General features: G+C 53.5%; 1 protein-coding gene across 1 annotated transcript; it reads right to left on the bottom strand.

Annotated features, from left to right (window-relative positions):
• Positions 1-5,600: 5,600 nt before the first annotated feature.
• On the bottom strand, positions 5,601-21,167 carry LOC123346318 (uncharacterized protein F54H12.2-like). Its single transcript, XM_044983657.1, has 4 exons — positions 20,988-21,167; positions 7,333-7,479; positions 6,476-6,560; positions 5,601-6,376 (listed from the first exon to the last, which is right to left on the bottom strand). The coding sequence occupies exons 2-4, from the start codon at positions 7,471-7,473 to the stop codon at positions 6,129-6,131; spliced, it is 474 nt and encodes a 157-aa protein (XP_044839592.1). The 5' UTR covers positions 7,474-7,479; positions 20,988-21,167; the 3' UTR covers positions 5,601-6,128.
• Between the last annotated feature and the right edge of the window lie 3,120 nt (positions 21,168-24,287).

Below are 24,287 nucleotides of genomic sequence, written 5' to 3'. Positions count from 1 at the left end.
AAGAGAAATGTTCTGATTTTGTAATTACTATTAAGCACTTATATTTACATTGTAAAAATATGTTCAGCAAAAATGACGGTGATAAAACTAGAAAAAATATTAATGATGGTAATGATGTTCCTAGTGACCACTCAGACTATGAGTCAGAAAATAGATAAAACTCAGAGATTATAATAATAAGGAAAAGTATATAAAAGAGTGTTATTTGTTCTGTTTGCTTTTTTATCTTATTTTATAATCATATGTTTACTTTTTATTTTTTCAAAGTAACTTTGATGTACAGTACACTGCAGAGCACATGCTGTACTTATGAATACTTTTATTTTTAAAACAGTGACATTTGTGTAAAATATATTGTTTTCTATCATTTCAATCCTACTCCTCATGTGTTAAATATTTTTACTGTATAAGCAATATACATTTAACATGGAAAAACATGTCTATACATGTAAAAATTACAATAAATGTGAACTAGCTCAAACGAATAAGAATAATTTGGATATAATATATATTATATAGTTATTAAAAGCACACATATTATGTTCCTTTGAGACTTTGAAATAAAAAAATGTTATCTGGGAATTTTTCACCAGATTTGGGAAATTTTTAGCGCTAGGTTAGGAAAAGTTGGCATCATGACATAGAAGCACTGAGCTAGGGGAAGGGATAGCTCGGTGGTTTGAGCATTCAGCTACTAAACCCAGGATTCTGAGCTCAATGGGTGGGGGGCATTTAGGGATTTGGGGCAAAATCAGTACTTGGTCCTGCTAGGGAAGGCAGGGGGCTGGACTCTATGAGCTAGGTATATCTAATATCTCCATATATCATTATTACCCACAGTGAGTGACTCCCACTGGATCAGCTCCATTTACCGAGCCCAAGAGAGCGACGGGCAGCTCTTCTAAAAGGACCCCATACAGAAGGAGTTTAATTCCCCAGATGTTCCATACTTTAATTTCCCCAGGAATGGCCATTTAGGGCAGATGGGGGGAACCTGCCCCCCCCTTTTTGTACCATCAGGGGAGGGCAACACCCCCCCTTCGCTTGCTGCTCCCCCCCTCCCCAAAATCTGAAATGGCGCCCCTGGATTCCCCCCACTCCACCGAGCCTGTCCCCCCGTCCCCATTCTGCCTTTCTGCCCATCACACAGAGCAGCAGTTTCCTGCTTGTTCAGGCTGGCAACCCCCCCTGCAAAATAAAAAATGCCCCAACGCGCTTGTATCGGTGCTAACGACGCCATGCGCCTACACCCCGCTGCAGCGACATCGGATCTCGTCAGCTCCCCAGGGTTTGGCCACCCCCATTTTCTTCTGGAAATTGGCTTTTCTCCGCCTAAGACTGTAATAAAACTTGCAGCACCTCACAACCTCCCCTTATTGTGACCCCACTTGCTGGGGGACAAACACGGGGGTGCACAAGGCAAGGTCGCAGCGTCCTGCATGGGGGGCCCTCCGCCGCCGCTGCGGTGGGACCGGAACAGCCGCTGGGCTGATGGCACAGGGCTGGGCTGTTGGGCTGCAGGGGCGGCTCTACAAATTTGGCCGCCCCAAGCAGTCATGCCCGGGAGGCGCCCCCGAGCCGCGGGAGCAGCGGACCTCCCGCGGGCATGACAGCGGAGGGTCCGCTGGTCGCGCGGGTCAGCTGGACCTCCCGCAGCTGCGGGCGGTTCGCTGGTCCGGCGGCTCTGCTTGAGCTGCCGCAGGCATGCCTGCGGGAGGTCCAGCCGAGCCGCGGGACCAGCGAACCGTCCGCAGTCATGCCTGCGGGAGGTCCGCTGCTCCCGGGGCTCCGGTGGACCTCCCGCAGGCATGACTGCGGCAGGTCCGCCGGCCCAGCCTGCCGCCCCCCCGGGAAAGGGCCGCCCCAGGCGGGTGCTTGCCCCGCTGGGCTCTGGAGCCGGCCCTGTTGGGCTGGCTGGTTTCTGAACCGGGGACGCAATCCTGGGTTCACACGCAACCGCGCCCCCTGCCAGCGCACCCGGCCCGGAGGGGCGTGAAACACGGGAGGTGCGGGAACGGGACAGCAACGGGCTGAGGCACGTCTGCACCCATGAGCATCTCAGACAGACTGTGCCGGGCGTTTTGTGCGCGCCCCTATTTATATGGCCACGTGACTGCGCAAATCCGCTCAGTGATTGGACCGGGAGAGGAGCGGGTTGCTCACCAACGGCAGCTTCCAGCCATATGCAAATTATTTAATATCCTGTATGCATATGCAGCTTCCTTAATACAGATTCTTTAATGTGCTGCATGCATAAGCAGTTTCTTTAATGTGCTGCTTTAATATAGTGCTACAGGAGCTGGAAGAAGGGGAGTTCTGAGGCGAGAGACGATAGGGAGCCTGCACCCTGCAGCCGGTGAGTAGGGGGTTAGGTTAGGGATTGCTAGGGGGACTCTGCATCCTCCTGTGAGCAGGGGTTGGGGAGGGGGCACAGGCGCCGACTCCGTGGGTAACTTCAGCGTGGTGCCGTGTGAGAGAGAGAGACAGACTGACTGACTAATCCATTCATCTTTATTTTAAAATTGAAAGTTCATGGATGAAATACAAGAGATTAAAACAAGTATTTACATTGAATCTGAGAGTGGGTGATTATGCAAAACAAACATAATCTAAACCTCCTTTACAATGTGTTTTATTTATTTTGGTGGCTGGGGAGGAGGGTTAAGGTAAAATGTCTTAGTGTTAGAACAACTTCATTTTATGAAAAGGAGTGGGGTTAATTTTACTTTTAGTTCGGCCTGGTGAGAAGTATTAAGAAAAAAAAAGCAGACAGACACAATGTGGAGGAGAAAGGAGGAGAGAGAAAGGCAGTATTTCTTCACAGCTCACACAATCAACCTGTGGAACTCTTTGCCAGAGGACGTTGTGAAGGTCAAGACTATGACAGGGTTCAAAAAAGAACTAGATAAGTTCATGGAGGGTAGGTCCATCAATGGCTATTAGCCAGGCTGGGCAGGGGTGGTGTCCCTAGCCTCTGTTTGCCTGAAGCTGGGAAATGAGCGACAGGGGATGAATCACTTGATGATTGCCTGTCCTGCTCATTATGCAGAGCAGTTTCCTGCTCATTATGCACAGTCCTGCTCATTATGCAGAGCAGCTGTTTGCTGCTTATTATGCACATTCCTGCTTATTATGTAGAGCAGCAGTTTGCTGCTTGTTATGCACATTCTTGCTCATTATGCAGAGCAGCAGTTTCCTGCCTGTTCAGGCTGGCAACCCCCCCTGCGAAATAAAAAATGCCCCAAACCGCTTGTATCGGTGCTAACGACGCCATACGCCTACACCCCGCTACAGCGACGACATCGGATCGCGCCAGCTCCCCAGGGTTTGGCCATCCCAGTTTTCTTCTGGAAATTGGCTCTTTTTCGCCTAAGACTGTAATAAAACTTGCAGCACCTCACGACCTCCCCTTTTTGTGACCCCCGGCCACTTCCTGGGGGACAAACACGGGGGTGCACGAGGCAAGTTCGCAGCGTCCTGCGTGGGGGGCTCTCGGCCGCCGCTGCGGTGGGACCGGAACAGCCGCTGGGCCGATGGCACAGGGCTGTGCTGTGGGGCTGGCTGGTTTCTGAACCGGGGACGCAATCCTGGGTTCACACGCTACCGCGCGCCCTGCCAGCGCACCCGGCCCGGAGGGGCGTGAAACGCAGGAGGTGCGGGAACGGGACAACAACGGGCTGAGGCACGTCTGCGCCCCTGAGCATCTCAGACAGACTGTGCCGGGCGTTTAGTGCGCCCCCTATTTATATGGCCACGTGACTGCGCAAATCCGCTCAGTGATTGGACCGGGAGAGGAGCGGGTTGCTCACAACCGCAGCTTCCAGCCATATGCAAATTATTTAATATGCTGTATGCATATGCAGCTTCCTTAATACAGATTCTTTAATATGCTGCATGCATAAGCAGATTCTTTAATGTGCTGCATGCATAAGCAGATTCTTTAATGTGCTGCTTTAATTTAGCGCTACAGGAGCTGGAAGAAGGGGAGTTCTGAGGCGAGAGACGATAGGGAGCCTGCACCCTGCAGCTGGTGAGTAGGGGGTTAGGTTAGGGATTGCTGGGGGGGGCTCTGCATCCCCCTGTGAGCAGGGGTTGGGGAGGGGGCACAGGCGCAGGGTTAAGGCAAAATGTCTTAGTGTTAGAACAACTTCACTTTATGAAAGGGAGTGGGGTTAATTTTACTTTTAGTTCGGCAGGGTGAGAAGTATTAAAAAAAAAAAAGCAGCCAGACCCAATGTGTGAGGGAGCTGGGGCGGGGCAAAGGGAGAGGAGGAAGGGGACTGAAGTCGGAGGTGGTTGGGGCCGGGCCCTGCTGGGGCGGAGCTGAGGGCTGGTTCGAGCGAGCCCTGCCAGGAAGAGAAAGGAGGGGCTGGGCTGGGAGCGTGGGGCACTGGTTTGAGTCCCACCCTGCCGGGAGGGGGCTGAGCCAGAGACAGGGCAGTTTCAAGCCCCAGCCCCGGCCCCTTATGATAGGCTATTTAAGCTTATTTCTAGGAAGGGTGTGTGTGTGTGTGTGTGAGGAGGGCCTGCTCCTTCACCCCTCGGGTCGGTGCAGATCCCTGTGGGTGGGGCCCATAGCAGATCAGGTCACTGGCCCCTCCACCCCCAAGGGCTTCAGTGGGGTTTAAGAGAGTTTAATCATCATGGCATCGCCTCTGGCAGGGGGTTGGGCAGCTGGGGAGGGAACAAGAAACCACAAATCGCCCCTCCACCCTCCTGACTTGTTCTGCTTGGTCTGTCTGGGCTTTCAGATCGGCTGGAGAGTCCGGAGCAGGGTGTGGGGTGAGCGAGGGCCAGGACCTCTTCCGCCCTGGCTCGGCTTCGCTGAATCAGACCCAGTCAGACAGAGGGGAGCTGACCCCAGCCCAGTGTCTCTAGCCTGAGTGTTGCTGAGAGACAATGGGGTCAGCAACTGGGGCTGCTGAGAGCGAAGTGCCGCTGCAGGAGTTGCATGTTAATGGCAATGGACACCTGGAGACTGGATGGGAGCCAGGTAATGGGGCATCTCTGCCTGGAAACAGGCTGGAGAGAGACACTGAGACTGCCTGGGGTGCTGAAATATTGTAAAATAAACTTGGACAGTGTAAAGATGTTTCTTCTTGGGCCAATAATGACAGTTTTGTGTACCGGGGAGAAACGATCGAGGGGTCTCACATGCTCGATTTAGTCAGGGGGGTAACCGGCTCTTATTCTTTCACTAACAAAAGGACTCCTAAGGATTCTCTGCAGCTTGAGGGCTTCAAACCACAATTTGAGGACTCCAATAACTCAGACATAGGTTAGCGGTTTGTTACAGGAGTGGGTGGATGAGATTCTCTGGCCTGCGTTGTGCAGGAGGTCAGACTAGATGATCGTAATGGTCCCTTCTGACCTTAAAGTCTATGAGTCTATGAGTGGAACGTGTTTATGAAAGCCTTGGCAGAGCTAAATGTGCCTACGTCTGTTGTAGGGCATGTTACCAACAAACAGTTTTTAGAACGTCTGAAAACAGGGATCGAGCCTGTCAGGGCCATAAGTAGCAGCAAACCTTTTAAAAAATGAAAAATCGAATGGTTAACAGCATAAAATAAAAGATGTAAACAAAATTCAAGGTGTGCTTTATTGATGCGCCTCTTTAAACTCACGACAAGACAAACACGTCTGAACATGTTGAAACATGTTTGGAACAAGCCTGGGCATGCCTGGCCTTTTCCCTTTTACAAACTATACCACCAGGCAGGCGATCATTTTCTGCTCAATCATTGGTGTACAATTTTAAAATTCGATCAAAAGATAAACCCCTACTACGTTGTTTTTTAAAAAAAAATACAGTGATAACTTACCGCTAAAGGATCCTGTAGTTGTCTCTGATGAAACACAACGTTATTCGAGTTATGGTTTAAAAAAGTCATAATAGATTTAGGAAAAAAAAGTCACTGTCTGGGGAAAATCCATAGGAGTAAAAAAACTCACCAGCCCCCTGTTTTGGTAAATAGAGGGCCAACCAGTGTTCCCTGGGTAAGTCATGGGGGTGCGTGTTAACAAAGGTCTTCTGGGCACAAAACCCCTTGGTAGCAAGTCGCTAGGAAAAACATCTAAAAAAGAAGGGTCCTTTGATAAAATACGCCTTAGCTGCACGGTGTCCATAATCACATACAGTCAAACAGCACGTTTCTTCTATGATTCACTTTGAGCACGTTATCAAAAACCCCATACACTATCACGTTAACCGTAGAGGGCAGCGCCGTTGCAAACCGAACCTCCGCTCTCAGGTATCCAGTTTTAATCAGAGAATAATGATCGGCGCACTCCTGGTCCGGGGTCAGATCAAAGGCGAACAGCGTATAGCTCTGGCCAAATTCACCACGGTCAATCAAGAGCAAACAGTCTTTTACATGTTTCAGAGTAGCAGCCGTGTTAGTCTGTATCCGCAAAAAAAACAGGAGTACTTGTGGCACCGTCTTTAAGGTGCCACAAGTACTCCAGTCTTTTACATATTTCCCAGTCGCCTGCCCGAGCTGCATGTACTCCCTCACACAGCTTCCATTCTCAAAATCGGGTTGTAGGGGTTTCGCCGGCACCTGTTCGCCATCCACATACAAGGCCACAAAATTAATGTTATAATGTGTAAAGTTAAAAGGGTTTTTTACGTAGCTGCCGCTAAAGGTGTCCTTATCTATAAAACCGATTACGAGCTTCTTGAGTAGCTGTTCCAAAAAGAGGTTTTCCTGGTTACTGACACGACTGCCGGCCGGAATGCTGAACACCTTTCTGCCCACCCGCTCTACCGGGTACTTGGCATTGGGGGTCATTGGAACTTCAGCGTCCCCCAAACGGACCCCCGCGGTCACTTTTACCTGTTTTACAAACAGGGACGCTGAAATAATATGAACTTTATAATTCTGGTTGGCATTTCCGCTCATAAGGCAAAAACCATCTTTGCTACGAGTCAGTTTAATTTTTAAGTCCACACCGTTCAGCAATAGTTTTTCTTGAAAAAACAAATCGCTGTGTAGACGCCCCAACAGATCCAGCATCCTGCTGTCAGCCGTTCGTCCAGTCCTGCGCATAAACCCCTCAGCAGGGCCGGCTCCAGGGATTTTGCCGCCCCAAGCACACACACACAAAAAAAGGCTGCCATCGCGATCTGCGGCAATTCAGCAGGAGGGCCTTCGCTCCAAGCGGGAGTGTAGGACTCTCCACCGAATTGCCGCCGAATACCTGAAAGTGCCGACCCACTCTGGAGTGGCCGCCCCAAGCACCTATTTGATAAGCTGGTGCTTGGAGCCAGCCCTGCTGGTGGCTTACATAAATAAGTTTTCTTTTCTTTCACATAATTTAAGCACCTTTTACCTCATCATGTGCTCCTGTTGCTTTGCCAGTAACAATGTCGCCGTCTTTCCACGACTCGGGGTCTATCAGTTGGTTCTCGACATCGCTATCCTCCGACGGTCCCTCGGTTGCCATGTCCTGGTATACAGGCGCTTCTTCCATTCCTACCTATAAAACCCAAAAAATATTCAACCATCAATATTTATAAAGCATTTGTAATTTTTTATTAATTTTTTTTTGATAAAAAGGGCCTTACCACTGCCTTCGAGTCAGCATTCTCCAGAGCCAGCAACAATTTTTTTTGCACTTGATCCTATTTTTCTTTTAGAAAGGGTAAAAGGCTTCCTGTTTCTCTGGTTCGATTTCAGGATGAAATATGGGGTTCGGCAATGGTCCTGCCTCATTAGCAAAACAAGTGCAAAGGGACTTTCTCTTTTGAACACGCACTGGTGCCCCCAGGGACAATTCCAGCTTCTTGGCTTCTGTAGGTGTCTTGTACATGGACATGTCTTTGTGTCTAGGCTCCCGGTTTTAAATCTCCACTCACAAAAATATGTGGCTTTATCCACACGGTCAAATACTCAGTGGTTAGAGTTGTTCAAATAGCCCACTTCACGATAGCCCATTTCTAAAAGGCTCTTGTTTAAAATCTTGGGACTACAGGATTGGTTCAACAAGTGCATTCTGTGACCTAACTGTAAAACAGCCTCTGATTACTCCACCAAAAGGAGGGGCTCGCTTCCGAGGAGCATGGCCCAACACAGCGATCATTTCACTACCAACAGTCAACGGGGTAGGATGTTTCGCTCTGCCCGTGTTCAGTAACACCAACACTCTATTCTTTAATAACAGAGCTCCTTACTCAATCACATCCAATAAACTTACCCAAACGTCTCACTCATCTTTCAATGTATCAAAGTTTCTATTCTTTTATAGCATGCCTTTACCAGCCACCTTTTTTCAATAAACCTTACGCAAACTCTACACTTCCCTCACTCTAGTCGTTTAACCCTTTTCTCTCACAGCTCTCCTCACCCCATAACCTTGCTCTCCTTTTTTCCTCTAAACCTTAACCCAACTTTATTTTTCAACTTTAAAACTTCTCTCACTCTAGTCTTTCAACCTTTTTCTCTCGATGTATCCAAGCACAACACTTCTCCTATTCAAACACACACACAAATAAAAAAATAACAAATCCAAAATGGCCGACAGTGCCAAACTTCAGCACGGGGTGGAAAGGGACAACAGGGTGGAAGGGCGGGATAAAAGCCCCATAGGGGACGTGGAAATCTGTCAAAAATGCATGGTGATGAAAGCTATTGAGTGGTATACTACTGGCATGTATTGGGCTCTGACCCGGAGCATCCTTTTGCCTCCTTTGTTTTTTGGCAGACTTGCCTGAGCTCCTTAATTTTCGTGCAGCACTGCTGTGTGTCCCTGGAGTAGCCTCTGTCCATCATGCCCCGGGAGATTTTTGCATCTATGTTGGTAATCCATTTTTTTTAAATGGAGTTCTGCCTGCACAGATTCTTCTCGCCATACTGTGATCAGATCCAATACCTCCCGTTCGGTCCATGCTGGAGCTCTTTTGCGATTCTGGGACTGCATAGTCACCTGTGCTAATGAGTTCTGCATGGTCTCCTGTGCTGATGAGCTCGCCATGCTGGCCAAACAGGAAATGAAATTCAAAAGTTCCTGGGGCTTTTTCTGTCTCATGCATCTGAGTTGAAAGTGTTGTCCAGAGCGGTCACAATGGAGCATTCTGGGATAGCTCCCGGAAGCCAATACTGTCGAATTGCATCTACACTACCTCAAATTCGAACCAGCAAGGTCACTTTTACCACTACTACCCTCGCCGGGGAGGAGTATACAGAAATCCATTTTAAGAGCTCTTTAAGTCGATAGAACGGGGTTGGTTGTGTGGATGGATTGAGTTTTAATGCGACCTAACGTGGCTAAATTCAGACTAATCACGCCGGCTAGACCAGGCCTAAGTTCAGAGAAGACTATCGCGATTCTCTCTCTTGTAAGTCAACTGTTGAAACCACTTGGGTCATTAAACAATGTCATCCAGGCATCTGCTACAACAGTAGTAGATCTTTGTCCAGCAATAGAAGCTATCCTTGGATCAATCAATCAGAGATACCCATTGAAAATCTGGAAGCAAAGACTTCAGTCCAGAAGTTGACTAATGAAGGTACTTATATTGACTCCATAAGTGAAGAGGACAAGAAGCGTTTGTTAAGCCAGCTGAAAAAGTACACAGACTTGATTCTTACAAATCTACAATAGAGATTTCTGGATTCTACTCAACCTCCATGTAGCTTTTACAGATGCCTATTTTATAAAACACCTACAGTTGAGTGGAGTGAGGCATTACCAGCAATGGAGCTGCCATGTGCTCAGGACAGAATAGAGAATTTTGAACACAGAGTGGAATATCACACGATGAATGAACGAAGACTTTTCAACTTCTATATCATCACTAGTGGTTTGACCCAATCTTTGTGCAGTGTGTCCTGGGATGAAAGAAGTAGGAATCCATCTCTTGCTAATCCCAGTCACAACAGCTACAGCTGAGCGTTCTTTTTCCTCATTGAACAGAATTTTGTGTTCTGAAAGAAGTCGCCTTCTGCCTGATCATGTAGCATATAATGAAGGACTAGAAGTAATGGACACACAATAAGACACCAAAGAGTCCAAAATTACAACAAGAAACCAAGATGAATATAGATGTAGGCTTGAAAAGCCAACCTTAATTTTTGGGATGATTTAAAACATGAGTTAAATCTAATAAAATGGTTGCGAAACATTTTTCACTTTTTACAATGGTGGCATACAGCCCACCTTTGCCCTCACTGTGTCAGCCCTCATCAGCCCTTGACACCACCCCCCGAATATTCCCACACACACCCTAATTTCAATTCCTGGAGAAAACACAGTTAAGTCCCTTTTTACCTGAATGTCGCCAGGGCTGATCTCACTGTCTGTGTTCTGAAGAGAGGCGTGGTCCTGTCTCTGGTCTGTGCTGGGGGAGACCTGGACCGTCTGGCTCAGCTGGATGGAATTAAGGGGCGCCCTCGCTGCCAGAAGGTTTAGGCTCAGTGGTATGTCAGCACATCAAGTGACAGTCCCAACTTACGGGGTCCCAACCAGAAAACTCGTTAACCAGCGTGAACTGTTTCTATGTTTAATGATTATTTCTGATGTTTGCCACCCCGCCCATGGGCCGAGCCAAGCAGGGAACCGGTTCCGCGGAAACCTGGCCAAACCTGCTCAGGGGCTGCGCTCTGACTCACAGGCCACTGCCACCTCGCTCACAGAGCTGCCAAACTGTACTATGAGCGATGTGACAGGAGACCATAAGTGATCGGCTGCGCGGCGCAAATCGGTGCGATTTCGGCTGTGCGAGTAGTGAGGCGTGGCGCTAATCGCTGTGCTGGGGTCTGTGCGGTGCCATGGCCTGGGACAAATGGATCTGGGGTGGAGGCTCGCAGGGAGGCTGCGAACTGGGTGCCGGGGCAAATCCCCTTTCAACTGAAGCCTGGTCTACACTAGGCGTTTAAATCGGTTTTAGGAGCGTAAAACCGATTTAACGCCACAACCGTCCACACTAGGAGGCACCTTATATCGATTTTAATGGCTCTTTAAACCGGTTTCTGTACTCCTCCCTAACGAGAGGAGTAACGCTAGTATCGGTATAAACATATCGGATTAGGGTTAGTGTGGACGCTGATCGACGGTATTGGCCTCCGGGAGCTATCCCACAGTGCACCACTGATCGCTCTGGACCGCAATCTGAACTCGGATGCAGTGGTCAGGTAAACAGGAAAAGCCCCGCGAACTTTTGAATATTTCCTGTTTGCCCAGCGTGGAGCTCCGATCAGCACGGGTGGCGATGCAGTCCGAAATCAAAATAAAAAAAGAGCTCCCGCATGGACCATGCGGATGTGATCGCTGTAAGGGCAGGCAAATCCGTTCTATCAGCGCTCCGTTACAGAAGATGAAATTCAGAATCCTTTTTTAAAAATCTCCAGACAGACGCCATAGCAGGGACTCAGCGCACTGCAGCGTGACAAGCGTAACGGAAAGCCAAAGAATCAAATGGACGCTCATGGACTGGAGGACTGAAGCTATCCCATAGTTCCTGCAGCCTCCGAAAAGTATTTGCATTCTTGGCTGAGCTCCAAATGCTTCTAGGGTCAAACACAGTGTCCGCGGTGGGTCAGGGCATAGCTTGGCAATCTACTCACCCCCCCCCCCCCCACCAACCCCCAGAAGCGAAAGGTAAAACAATCCTCTGACTCTTTTACATGTCACCCTATCTTTACTGAATGCTGCAGATAGACGCGATAGTGCAGCACTCAACACCAACATCCTTGCTTCCCCCCCCCCCCCGCCATGGGTGGCTGATGGTGCAAAAAGATGGATATCCGCAGGGCCGGCTCTAGAGTTTTTGCCGCCCCAAGCAGCGCACTGAATTGCCGCCCTGGGCGGGGGGGGAGCAGTCCGTGCGCCTTTAGGGCGGCAGGCGTGTCTAAAGGGCTCTGGACTCCCCGCTGCGGGGAGCCCAGAGCCTTTTAACTCCCAGCCGCGGTTGGGAATCAGAAGGCTCTGAGCTGCCCGCGGCGGCGGGGAGCCCAGAGCCTTTTAACTCCCAGTCGCGGCTGGGAATCAGAAGGCTCCGGGCTCCCCGCCGCGGCGGGGAGCCCAGAGCCTTTTAACTCCCAGCCGCGGCTGGGAATCAGAGGGCTCTGAGCTGCCCGCGGCGGCGGGGAGCCCGGATCCTTTTAACTCCCAGCCGTGGCTGGGAATCAGAGGGCTCTGGGCTGCCCGCGGCGGCGGGGAGCCCGGATCCTTTTAACTCCCAGCCGTGGCCGGGAATCAGAAGGCTCCGGGCTCCCCGCCGGCAGGGAGCCCAGAGCCTTTTAACTCCCAGCCGCGGCTGGGAATCAGAGGGCTCTGGGCTGCCCGCCGCGGCGGGGAGCCCGGAGCCTTTTAACTCCCAGCCGCGGCCGGGAATCAGAAGGCTCCGGGCTCCCCGCCGGCAGGGAGCCCAGAGCCTTTTAACTCCCAGCCACGGCCGGGAATCAGAAGGCTCCGGGCTGCCCGCGGCGGCGGGGAGCCCAGAGCCTTTTAACTCCCAGCCGTGGCTGGGAATCAGAAGGCTCCGGGCTGCCGGCCGTGGCGGGGAGCCCAGAGCCTTTTAACTCCCAGCCGCGGTTGGGAATCAGAAGGCTCTGAGCTGCCCGCGGCGGCGGGGAGCCCAGAGCCTTTTAACTCCCAGTCGCGGCTGGGAATCAGAAGGCTCCGGGCTCCCTGCCGCAGCGGGGAGCCCAGAGCCTTTTAACTCCCAGCCGCGGCTGGGAATCAGACGGCTCTGAGCTGCCCGCGGCGGCGGGGAGCCCGGAGCCTTTTAACTCCCAGCCGCGGCTGGGAATCAGAGGGCTCGGGGCAGCCCGCGGCGGCGGGGAGCCCGGAGCCTTTTAACTCCCAGCCGCGGCCGGGAATCAGAAGGCTACGGGCTCCCCGCCGGCAGGGAGCCCAGAGCCTTTTAACTCCCAGCCGCGGCCGGGAATCAGAAGGCTCTGGGCTGCCCGCGGCGGCGGGGAGCCCAGAGCCTTTTAACTCCCAGCCGCGGCTGGGAATCAGAAGGCTCCGGGCTGCCGGCCGCGGCGGGGAGCCCAGAGCCTTTTAACTCCCAGCCGTGGCTGGGAATCAGAAGGCTCCGGGCTGCCGGCCGCGGCAGGGAGCCCAGAGCCTTTTAACTCCCAGCCGCGGCCGGGAAGCAGAAGGCTCCGGGCTGCCCGCCGTGGCGGGGAGCCCAGAGCCTTTTAACTCCCAGCCGTGGCTGGGAATCAGAAGGCTCCGAGCTGCCCGCGGCGGCGGGGAGCCCAGAGCCTTTTAACTCCCAGCCGCGGCTGGGAATCAGAAAGCTCCGGGCTGCCCGCGGCGGCGGGGAGCCCAGAGCCTTTTAGCTCCCAGCCGTGGCTGGGAATCAGAAGGCTCCGAGCTGCCCGCGGCGGCGGGGAGCCCAGAGCCTTTTAACTCCCAGCTGCGGCTGGGAATCAGAAGGCTCCGGGCTGCCCGCCGTGGAGGGGAGCCCAGAGCCTTTTAACTCCCAGCCGCGGCTAGGATTTGCTGGGCCGGGGGCGGCGCTCTGGCGGTTGCGGCTCGGCGGCTCCGGTGGACCTCCCGCAGTCCACCGGGGCCATCTGCCGCCCTCCCCAGGATGCTGCCCCAAGCGGGTGCTTGGCCCGCTGGTGCCTAGAGCCGGCCCTGGATATCCGTCCTCATCATCAGCCTCTGCTGATGGTACAAAAGGACTGGTAACCGTCCTCGTCATCAGCCTATTGGCCCTAATTTTTTCGGGTGGATGGTGCAATATGGCTGGTAACCATCCTCATCAGAGCAACAGGGGGCTGAGCTCCATCAGCCCCCACCCTTTATGTGTAAAAAAAAGATTCAATTGCCCCTGGACTAGCAGAGGGATGCTGGGCTTCTCTCCTCCACACTGCTTAATGTCCTGTCTGGACTATCATAGCAGCTGGAGGCTGCCTTCCACTCATTTCTCACTAACAAGTCACCATGTCTTATTCCTGCATTCTTTATTACTTCATCACACAAGTCGGGGGACAATGCTACGGTAGCCCAGAAAGGCTGGAGGAAGAATGGAATCAACAGGTGGGGTTGTTACAGGAGCACCCCCTGTGAATAGCATACAGCTCATAATTTCTGCAGGATCTGACACAGAGCAGCTGTGCTCTCTGGTTCTATGATACAGTGGTTATCTAGTACACTTGCCTATATTCTAGGCAGGACTGATTCTATTTTTAAATACCAAAAAGGAAGGATTGACTCAGGGAGTCATTCCCAATTTTGGCTTTTGCGCCCCTGGCTAAGAGCAGCCAGGGGCACTTATGACAGCAGCAAATGGTACAAAAGGACTGGTAGCCATGATTATCTTAGTTCCAATTTATGGAAGGGTTTGGATGGTACAATATGGCTAGTAACCATCTCTGCTGTCATGCAAAAGCAAAAGCATGCTGCTGTGTAGCGCTGCTGAATCGCCTCTGTGAGCGGCATCCAGTACACATACGGTGAGAGTCACAAAAGGCAAAACAAGCTCCATGATTGCCATGCTATGGCATCTGCCAGGGCAATCCAGGGGAAAAAGGCGCGAAATGCTTGTCTGCCATTGCTTTCCCAGAGGAAGGAGTGACTGACAACATTTACCCAGAACCACCCGCGACAAAGTTTTTTGCCCCATCAGGCACTGGGATCTCAACCCGGAAGTTCCAAGGGGCGGGGGAGGCTGCGGGAACTATGGGATAGCTAGGGAATAGCTACCCACAGTGCAACGCTTCAGAAGCCGACGCTAGCCTCGGACCGCGGACGCACACCACCGAATTAATGTGCTTAGTGTGGCCGCGCTCCACCCGATTTTATAAAATCTGTTTTACAAAACCGGTTTATGCAAATTCGGAATAGTCCCGTAGTGTAGACGTACCCTGAGTCTCCCCAGGGCTGAGCGGGTCTCACCGTCTGTTGTGCAGAGAGGTGTGGCCCTGTCCCTGGGTCTGTGCTGGGGGAGACCAGGACAGTGACTGAGCAGGGGGGACTTAAGGGCTGGCCACGCTGCCAGAAAGATGAGGCTCTGTGCCATGTCCGCCCTGCAAGTGACAGTTCCAAGGGGGACCCCACCAGAAAACCAGTTACACAGCGGGAACTTTTTACGTTTTTAACGCTCATTTCTGACGTTTGCGTTGACTCCGGTGTCGATACGGAGGCTCTCAGTGAGGACAGTCGCTGTATCTTGGCTCTCTGCTCCTTGCGGTTTTTATCGGTCTTCTTCAGTCGCTTGGCCAAGAGGTTTGCCTATTCTGCCGCTTCCTCCTCGCCCTTCTCAGGGCGTTGCTTCTTGAGAGCGATAAATCTGAGTCTCTCTGGCAGCGCTCGAGGGATTAGCAATGGTTGGATCTTTTAGGAGGCTTGGTCCAGAGTTTCTTGCCTTCCTTTCTCACCGGTTTGCTCATTTCATATTGGCGACCGACGGCATCTGTTTGGGAAGGGTAGAACAGCTGGCGGATTTCGCCAGCCTTCTTGGGACCAAGTCGAGGAGACCCCGTGGGATCTGCCGGGGGAGGAATCCCCCACGAGTGAATCTTCTCCAACTCCCGTTCCCCCATCTCCTCCACCTCAATCTCCTCCACAGCGCTGCTGTCAGGGTGCTCCCAGAGTTGGGGCTTCGCTGGGGTATTGGCCCCTTGACCGCCTACTCCCCCACATTGTCCCCCAGCAGCACCTCCCGTTAGCACCGCAGGTGCAACCCAAACGCGGAGCACAGCCAGGGGAGAGGGCGGAGCGCACAGTGGCTTGAGCTGCTCGCACAGGCAGGGGCAGGGAGGCGAACACTTCCCCCCAGTGACACTGCGCCTGGCTCCGCTGCCATGTGGATGACCCGCGGGCTGTGTTGTCTGGGCAGGGGGAGAAGCTGGTGGCTCCATTTGCCGCCGGAGTCCCCGAAGCAGCCCGAGCCTAGAACAAGAGAGCCCGGCTCGCCCAGGATCGGGGCCCTGGAAGCGGACTAAAAGCGAGCCCCGACAGGAGCCGCTGGGCTGTTCTCGCAGCCGCCCGTTCCCTGGCTCTGTTGGGTTGAGGAGCCCAGCTCGATCGACAAGGGAGCCTCCACTTCCCTCGGAGTCGCTCCCACAATCAAATCGCTCTCTTGGCTGCGCTACGGGCTGTGCGAGCCCGAGGAGGAATGTGCGCTGCTATTCGCTGTGCTACGAGCTGTGGGAGCCCGAGGAAGAATGTGCGGTGCTATTCGCTGTGCTACGGCCTGTGCGAGCGCGAGGAAGATTGTGCGCTGCTATTCGCGGTGCTACGGGCTGTGCAAGGACCGACGTGCGGCTCTGTTCATGAAGAACAGGGAACGGCGCAGCCTGTATTGATCCAATGCTGCGCTCCGCCCCGCCCCTTGGCCGAGCCAAGCCGGGAACCGGGTCTGCGGGAACCCGCCCACGCGTGCTCCGGAGCTGCGCTCTGACTCACCGGCCGCACCCACCTCGCTCACAGAGCTACCAAACTGTGATATGAGCGATGTGAAATGAGCCCATAAGTGATCGGCTGTAGGGCGCAAATCGCTGCGCTTCATGCTGTGGTAGGAGCGAGGTGCGGCGCTAATCGCTGTGCTGGGGTCTGTGCGGTGCCATGGCCTGGGAGAAATGGATCTGGGGTGGAGGCTCGCAGGAACGCTGCGAACTGGGCGCTGGGGCAAATCCCTTCTCAACTGAGTCTCCCCAGGGCTGAGCGGGTCTCTCTGTCTGTTGTGCAGAGAGGTGTGGCCCCGTCCCTGGGTCTGCGCTGGGGGAGACCAGGACAGTGACTGAGCAGGGGGGACTTAAGGGCTGGCCTCGCTGCCAGAAAGATGAGGCTCTGTGCCATGTCCGCCCTCCAAGTGACAGTTCCAAGGGGGACCCGACCAGAAAACCAGTCACACAGCGGGAACTTTTTACGTTATTAACGCTCATTTCTGACGTTTGCCTTGACTCCGGTGTAGATCCGGAGGCTCTCAGTGAGGACAGTTGCTGTATCTTGGCTCTCTGCTCCTTGCGGTGTTTGTTGGTCTTCTTCAGTCGCTTGGGGAAGAGGTTTGCATATTCTGCTGCTTCCTTCTCCTCCTTCTCAGGGCGTTGCTTCTTGAGAGCGATAAATCTGAGTCTCTCTGGCAGCGCTCGAGGAATTCGCAATGGTTGGATCTTAGGAACCTTGGTCCAGAGTTTGTTGCCTTCCTTTCTCACGGGTTTGCTCATTTCATATTGGCGACCGACGGCATCTGTTTGGGAACGGTAGAACAGCTGGCGGATTCCGCCAGCTCTCTTGGGACCAAGTCGCGGAGACCCCATGGGATCTGTCGGAGGAGGAATCCCCCACGAGTGAATCTTCTCCTCCTCCCGTTCCCCCATCTCCTCCACCTCCATTTCCTCCACGTCGCTGCTGCTGGGGTCCTCCTGGAGCTGCGGCTTCACCGGGGCACTGGCCCCTTGACCCCCCCACCGCCCCACTTTGTCCCCCAGCAGCACCTCCCGTTAGCACCGCAGGTGCAATCCAAACGCAGAGCACAGCCAGGGGAGAGGGCGGAGCGCACAGTGGCTTGTGCTGCTGGCACAGGCAGGGTCAGGGAGGCGAAAACGTCCAAACAGTGACACTGTGCCTGGCTCCGCTGCCATGTGGATGCCCCACGGGCTGTGTTGCCTGGGCAGGGGGAGAAGCTGACGGCTCCATCTGCCGCCGGAGTCCCCGAAGCAGCCCGAGCCTAGAACAAGACAGCCCGGCTCGCCCAGGATCGGGGCCCTGGAAGCGGGCTAAAAGCGAGCCCCGCCAGGAGCCGCTGGGCTGTTCTCGCAGCCGCCCGTTCCCTGGCTCTGTTGGGTCGAGGAGCCCAGCTCGATCGAGAACGGAGCCTCCACTTCCCTCGGAGTCGCTCCCACAATTAAATCGAGCTCTTGGCTGTGCTACGGGCTGTGCGAGCCCGGGGAAGAATGTGCGCTGCTATTCGCTATGCTACGGCCTGTGCGAGCGCGAGGAAGATTGTGCGCTGCTATTCGTTGTGCTACGGGCTGTGCGAGCGCGAGGAAGAATGTGCGCTGCTATTCGTTGTGCTACGGGCTGTGCTAGAAACGACGTGCGGTTCTGTTCATGAAGAACAGGGACGGCGCAGCCTGTATTGATCCATTGCTGGGCTCCGCCCCGCCCCTTGGCCGAGCCAAGCCGGGAACCGGGTCTGCGGGAACCCGCCCACGCGTGCTCCGGAGCTGCGCTCTGACTCACCGGCCGCCGCCACCTCGCTCACAGAGCTACCAAACTGTGATATGAGCGATGTGACATGAGCCCATAAAGTGATCGGCTGTAGGGCGCAAATCGCTGCGCTTCATGCTGTGGTCGGAGCGATGTGCGGCGCTGTTGGCTGCGATTTGCGCTGTGGTCGGAGCGAGGTGCGGCGCTAATCGCTGTGCTGGGGTCTGTGCGGTGCCATGGCCTGGGAGAAATGGATCTGGGGTGGAGGCTCCCAGGAAGGCTGCGAACTGGGCGCTGGGGCAAGTCCCTTCTCAACTGAGTCTCCCCAGGGCTGAGCGGGTCTCTCTGTCTGTTGTGCAGAGAGGTGTGGCCCCGTCCCTGGGTCTGCGCTGGGGGAGACCAGGAGAGTGACTGAGTAGGGGGGACTTAAGGGCTGGCCTCGCTGCCAGAAAGATGAGGATCTGTGCCATGTACGACCGGAAAACCAGTTACACAGCGGGAACTTTTTACGTTTTTAACGCTCATTTCTGACGTTTGCGTTGACTCCGATGTCGATCCGGAGGCTCTCAGTGCGGACAGTTGCTGTATCTTGGCTCTCTGCTCCTTGCGGTTTTTGTTGGCCTTCTTCAGTCGCTTGGCCAAGAGGTTTGCGTATTCTGCTGCTTCCTCCTCGTCCTTCTCAGGGCGTTGCTTCTTGAGAGCGATAAATCTGAGTCTCTCTGGCAGCGCTCGAGGAATTAGCAATGGTTGGATCTTTTAGGAGGCTTGGTCCAGAGTTTCTTGCCTTCCTTTCTCACCGGTTTGCTCATTTCATATTGGCGACCGACGGCATCTGTTTGGGAACGGTAGAACAGCTGGCGGATTCCGCCAGCCTTCTTGGGACCAAGTCGAGGAGACCCCGTGGGATCTGCCGGGGGAGGAATCCCCCACGACTGAATCTTCTCCAACTCCTGTTCCCCCATCTCCATCTCCTCTACATCGCTCCTGTCAGGGTGCTCCCAGAGCTGGGGCTTCGCTGGGGTACTGGCCCCTTGACCGGCTACTCCCCCACTTTGTCCCCCAGCAGCACCTCCCGTTAGCACCGCAGGTGCAACCCAAACGCGGAGCACAGGCAGGGGAGAGGGCGGAGCGCACAGTGGCTTGTGCTGCTCGCACAGGCAGGGGCAGGGAGGCGAAAACGTCCAACCAGTGACACTGCGCCTGGCTCCGCTGCCATGTGGATGCCCCGCGGGCTGCGTTGCCTGGGCAGGGGGAGAAGCTGACGGCTCCATCTGCCGCCGGAGTCCCCGAAGCAGCCCGAGCCTAGAACAAGAGAGCCCGGCTCGCCCAGGATCGGGGCCCTGGAAGCGGACTAAAAGCGAGCCCCGACAGGAGCCGCTGGGCTGTTCTCGCAGCCGCCCGTTCCCTGGCTCTGTTGGGTCGAGGAGCCCAGCTCGATCGAGAACGGAGCCTCCACTTCCCTCGGAGTCGCTCCCACAATCAAATCGAGCTCTTGGCTGTGCTACGGGCTGTGCGAGCCCGGGGAAGAATGTGCGCTGCTATTCGTTGTGCTACGGCCTGTGCGAGCGCGAGGAAGAATGTGCGCTGCTATTCGTTGTGCTACGGCCTGTGCGAGCGCGAGGAAGAATGTGCGCTGCTATTCGCTGTGCTACGGCCTGTGCGAGCGCGAGGAAGAATGTGCGCTGCTATTCGTTGTGCTACGGGCTGTGCGAGGAGCGCGTGCGGTTCTGTTCATGTAGAACAGGGACGGCGCAGCCCGTATTGATCCATTGCTGCGCCCCGCCCCGCCCCTGGGCCGAGCCAAGCCGGGAACCGGGTCTGCGGGAACCCGCCCACGCGTGCTCCGGAGCTGCGCTCTGACTCACCGGCCGCCGCCACCTCGCTCACAGAGCTGCTAAACTGTGATATGAGCGATGTGACATGAGCCCATAAGTGATCGGCTGTAGGGCGCATATCGCTGCGCTTCATGCTGTGGTCGGAGCGATGTGCGGCGCTAATCGCTGTGCTGGGGTCTGTGCGGTGCCATGGCCTGGGAGAAATGGATCTGGGGTGGAGGCTCCCAGGAAGGCTGCGAACTGGGTGCTGGGGCAAGTCCCTTCTCAACTGAGTCTCCCCAGGGCTGAGCGGGTCTCTGTCTGTTGTGCAGAGAGGTGTGGCCCCGTCCCTGGGTCTGCGCTGGGGGAGACCAGGACAGTGGCTGAGCAGGGGGGATTTAAGGGCTGGCCTCGCTGCCAGAAAGATGAGGGTCTGTGCCATGTACGACCAGAAAACCAGTTACACAGCGGGAACTTTTTACGTTTTTAACGCTCGTTTCTGACGTTTGCGTTGACTCCGGTGTCGATCCGGAGGCTCTCAGTGCGGACAGTCGCTGTATCTTGGCTCTCTGCTCCTTGCGGTGTTTGTTGGTCTTCTTCAGTCGCTTGGCCAAGAGATTTGCGTAATCTGCTGCTTCCTCCTCGTCCTTCTCATGGCGTTGCTTCTTGAGAGAGATAAATCTGAGTCTCTCTGGCAGCGCTCGAGGAATTCGCAATGGTTGGATCTTAGGAGGCTTGGTCCAGAGTTTCTTGCCTTCCTTTCTCACCGGTTTGCTCAGTTCATCTTGGCGACCGACGGCATCTGTTTGGGAAGGGTAGAACAGCTGGCGGATTTCGCCAGCCTTCTTGGGACCAAGTCGAGGAGATCCCGTGGGATCTGCCGGGGAAGGAATCCCCCACGACTGAATCTTCTCCTCCTCCCGTTCCCCCATCTCCTCCACCTCCATCTCCTCTACATCGCTCCCGTCAGGGTGCTCCCAGAGCTGGGGCTTCGCTGACGGCTCCATCTGCCACCGGAGTTCCCGAAGCAGCCCGAGCCTAGAACAAGAGAACTCGACTCACCCAGGATCGGGGCCCTCGAAGTGGGCTAAAAATGAGCCCTGCCAGGAGCCCGGCTTCGGCGGTAGCCCGCTGGGCTGTTCTCGCAGCCGCCCGTTCCCTCTGTCGGCTCAACGAGCCCAGCGCGATCGGCGGGGTCTGTAACGTCACGTCCACTTCGCTAAGAGTTGCTCCCACAATCAAATCACCCCCATCCGCTAAGGGCAGGGAACAGGGAGCCTGTATTTATCCGGTGCTGGGAACCGCCCTGCCCCGCCCCGCCCCTGGGCCAGGCTAAGCAGAGAAACCGTTTCCCTGGGGACCGGGGCAAAGTCCGAAGCTGAGTGAGGTGACGTGGCAGGTGCACCGACACATTGCGAAACCCTCGGGTTTTGCTACTAGTTGCAGTTTCTGCCACACAACGTCACCGTCTGGGCTCCTGCTCAGGACTTGCTGCCGCCTGGGCCATGGGGTTGCGAATCAGGAGGGACAGGGTTTGTGGTCGAAAACACTCACATTCTGCTTCCTCCTGGCTCATGTGCCAAATGGACCTATTGCAGGGGTCTGGGGGGTTCTGCGTTTTCATTTAATTTTAAATGAAGCTTCTTAACCATTTAAAAAACCTTATTTACTTTATATACAACAATAGTTTAGTTATATATTATAGCCATAAAAGGAGACCTTCTAAAAATATTAAAATGTATGACTGGCATGCGAAACCTTAAATCAGAGAGACTAAATGAAGACTCGGCACAGCTCCTCTGAAAGGTTGCCGAACCCTGACCTTTTGGGTGCTTGAGGCGCGCACTTTCACTTTTTTGTGTGTGAATATATGAAAAGGGAGGTAAGGTTTGGGGGTACAGAGCACTCCCCTGACCCTAAGGTAATAACCAGAGTGGCCCCATTCATTTTTTTCAATGGCTTCCTCCTTGATTATTTCCAATGACTAAATATCTAAATTCAGCTTTCTTCTTTCTCTCTCTGTGAATTATCACTAATTCAAAATAGTGTGCAAGTTGACTGGATAATAGTAATAGCATAATCTCTTGTTAAAACATTGTAAACCATAGTACCTGGTTTTTATATTAAACACCTACTATACATAATACAATAAATCTGACAAACAAAACCTAGGAAAATTTTATTCTTTCTGCGTCTTATTTACAGTTTTACAGTAATCTCTTGCTTCAGAATGCCTCAAGGGTCACCCATACAGTTTGCAATAGGAATCAACATGTGGCTTGGCAGCTGACTCTTTACTGATTCCTGAACAGCTGGTAGCTCAATATTAATCTGACATAGATACTATATGCAGAAGCACAACTCTGTATATATGGGGAGGGGTGATTATTAACCTTTGTGCATATGTTATAATAGTTTTTGGTGTTTGTAAGACAAGGCATAATAATGAACTTTGGAAAAGTTCCTGTTTGGTGTGAGAGATGTTACTTATACCTAAATGCACTCCCCTTCCCCACACCCAGCCCTATGCATGCTGGCTAGGGAATATCACTACTGTAGTGTCAGCTTTTAAGAGAGCTTCACATGCAGAGCCATCACTAGAGATTTTTGGCACACAAGGCAAGGAACAGAGGCAGCATGTCCGGCTCTTCCCTATTGGAGGGAAGGATCCACCAACGAATTTCTGCAAAAGAGCCGTATGCGCCGCCCCTCTCCATTGCTGACGACCAGCGGCACTTCGGCAACGAGTACCACAGTCCCTCTCAGAGGGAAGGACTTGCTGCCGAATTGCCGCTGAAGGAGAGACTTTCTGAGCCCCTCACTTTCCGTGCCCGAGGCAAGTGCCTCACTCTCCTTGCCCTCGTTATGGCAATGTTCACATGCACCACTTCTAGTATTACAGTAAGTTAAAACAAGCTACAGTACATTGGGACATTAATGCTCTATTACAGTGTTTGCAGTAGCATATTAAAAGCTGTAACACTGAACAGACGAGTTAGGGCTTTAGGAAGTTTGGGGCCCACCCAATTCAAACACTTTCGGCAGGACCCCAGCAGGGATGACTTTAAAAAAAAAGGAAAAAAAGGTGGGGAAAAAAAAGCCTTTCCTTTCTTAGCAACCGGTTCCCTATAAAAAGTTCTGATTTAAGGGATGTGCCAGAATATGTATTTCTGGTACCAATAGGGTTACTATATTTCCAGATTGAAAAATTCTTCCCGGACAGCAATTTAAGAACCAAAAAGTCTGACATGTCCGAAAAATATGGCTGTATGTTAACACTACCTACAGTTCTTTTTTAAAAAGATGGGACTGAACTAGAAATGAACTCCGCTTCACATGTGTGGGTCCCAGCCACTCCCTGGGAGTGTGCTAGGGTGACCAGATGTCCCGATTTTATAGAGACAGTCCCAATCTTGGGGTCTTTTTCTTATATAGGATCCTATTAACCTCCACCCCATCCTGATTTTTCACACTTGCTGTCTGGTCACCCTAGGGTGTGCACATGTGTGGGTACCAGCTGCTCTCTTCTCCCATCATTGAAGCAGGTGTGCAGGGTTACTGCCTAGGGAATTGCAGGGCACCAGTGGACATGGGGCTGGCTGCAGGCAGGGCAAGGGGTGCAGCAATGGCTGGAGACAGGGGTGTGTGGGGTGGGGTGGGGTGGGCTGGCTGGCTTCAAGCAGGGCCATAGGGGTGTGTGGCATAGATTGGCAGTGCTGAAGACAGAGGAGTGCAGGAATGGCTGGCTTCAGGCGGGGTGGGGGGGGTGCAGCAGGGGTTGGCTGGAGACAGGGCACGGGGTGCAGGTACAGGGGGTACAGACCACCCGGTATGGTAAGTGCTCCCTCCTCCTCCTCCCTCCCCCACCAGAGTAACAGCAGCCACCTGGGGCTCCCCTGCTTCCACAGCCCTGGCCATGTACACAGCTGCCGGAGCCCTGAGGAAGCGGCGGGGCTCCAGTGGCTATTTAAAGGGCTGGGGCGATAGAAGCAACGGGAGCCACAGACTTTTTAAGTAGCCCACAGATCCCAACAGCCCTACACCAGGGCTCCAGCAGTGTGGCTGTGATTGCAATTTAAAGGGCCCCCAGGCCCTTTAAATTGTCCCCTGGAGAAGCCGGGCCACCCCGGTACAGTGCACTGGCTCTTGCCAATACACCGAACCGGGGCTTGGGCGCAGGACCCTCTTAGGGGCAGGGCCCGATTCAGGGGAATTGGTTGAATTGGCCTAAAGCCGGCCATGCCAGTATATCCAGGACATTAGTAGCACACTTTTCCCCCACCAATACCTAGTAGTTGCACTGTCATCTCCCATAGCTACTTTGGTTGCTGCTTTTTTGTTAAAACTAAATTGGGAAGAAAG

The sequence above is a fragment of the Mauremys mutica genome, chromosome 12 (assembly GCF_020497125.1).
Source record: "Mauremys mutica isolate MM-2020 ecotype Southern chromosome 12, ASM2049712v1, whole genome shotgun sequence".
NCBI lineage: Eukaryota > Metazoa > Chordata > Testudines > Geoemydidae > Mauremys > Mauremys mutica.
This window is presented reverse-complemented; position numbering and strand designations above follow the sequence as displayed.

Excerpts from the sequence above, each read along its gene's own strand:
- LOC123346318 (XM_044983657.1), bottom strand. The coding sequence starts at position 7,473 with ATGGAAGAAGCGCCTGTATACCAGGACATGGCAACCGAGGGACCGTCG. Across the intron at positions 6,561-7,332 it reads CAACAGGAGCACATGATGAG|GTGCCGGCGAAACCCCTACA; the intron begins GTAAAAGGTGCT and ends GATGGCGAACAG. Across the intron at positions 6,377-6,475 it reads CGGGCAGGCGACTGGGAAAT|ATGTAAAAGACTGTTTGCTC; the intron begins ATGTAAAAGACT and ends CTACTCTGAAAC.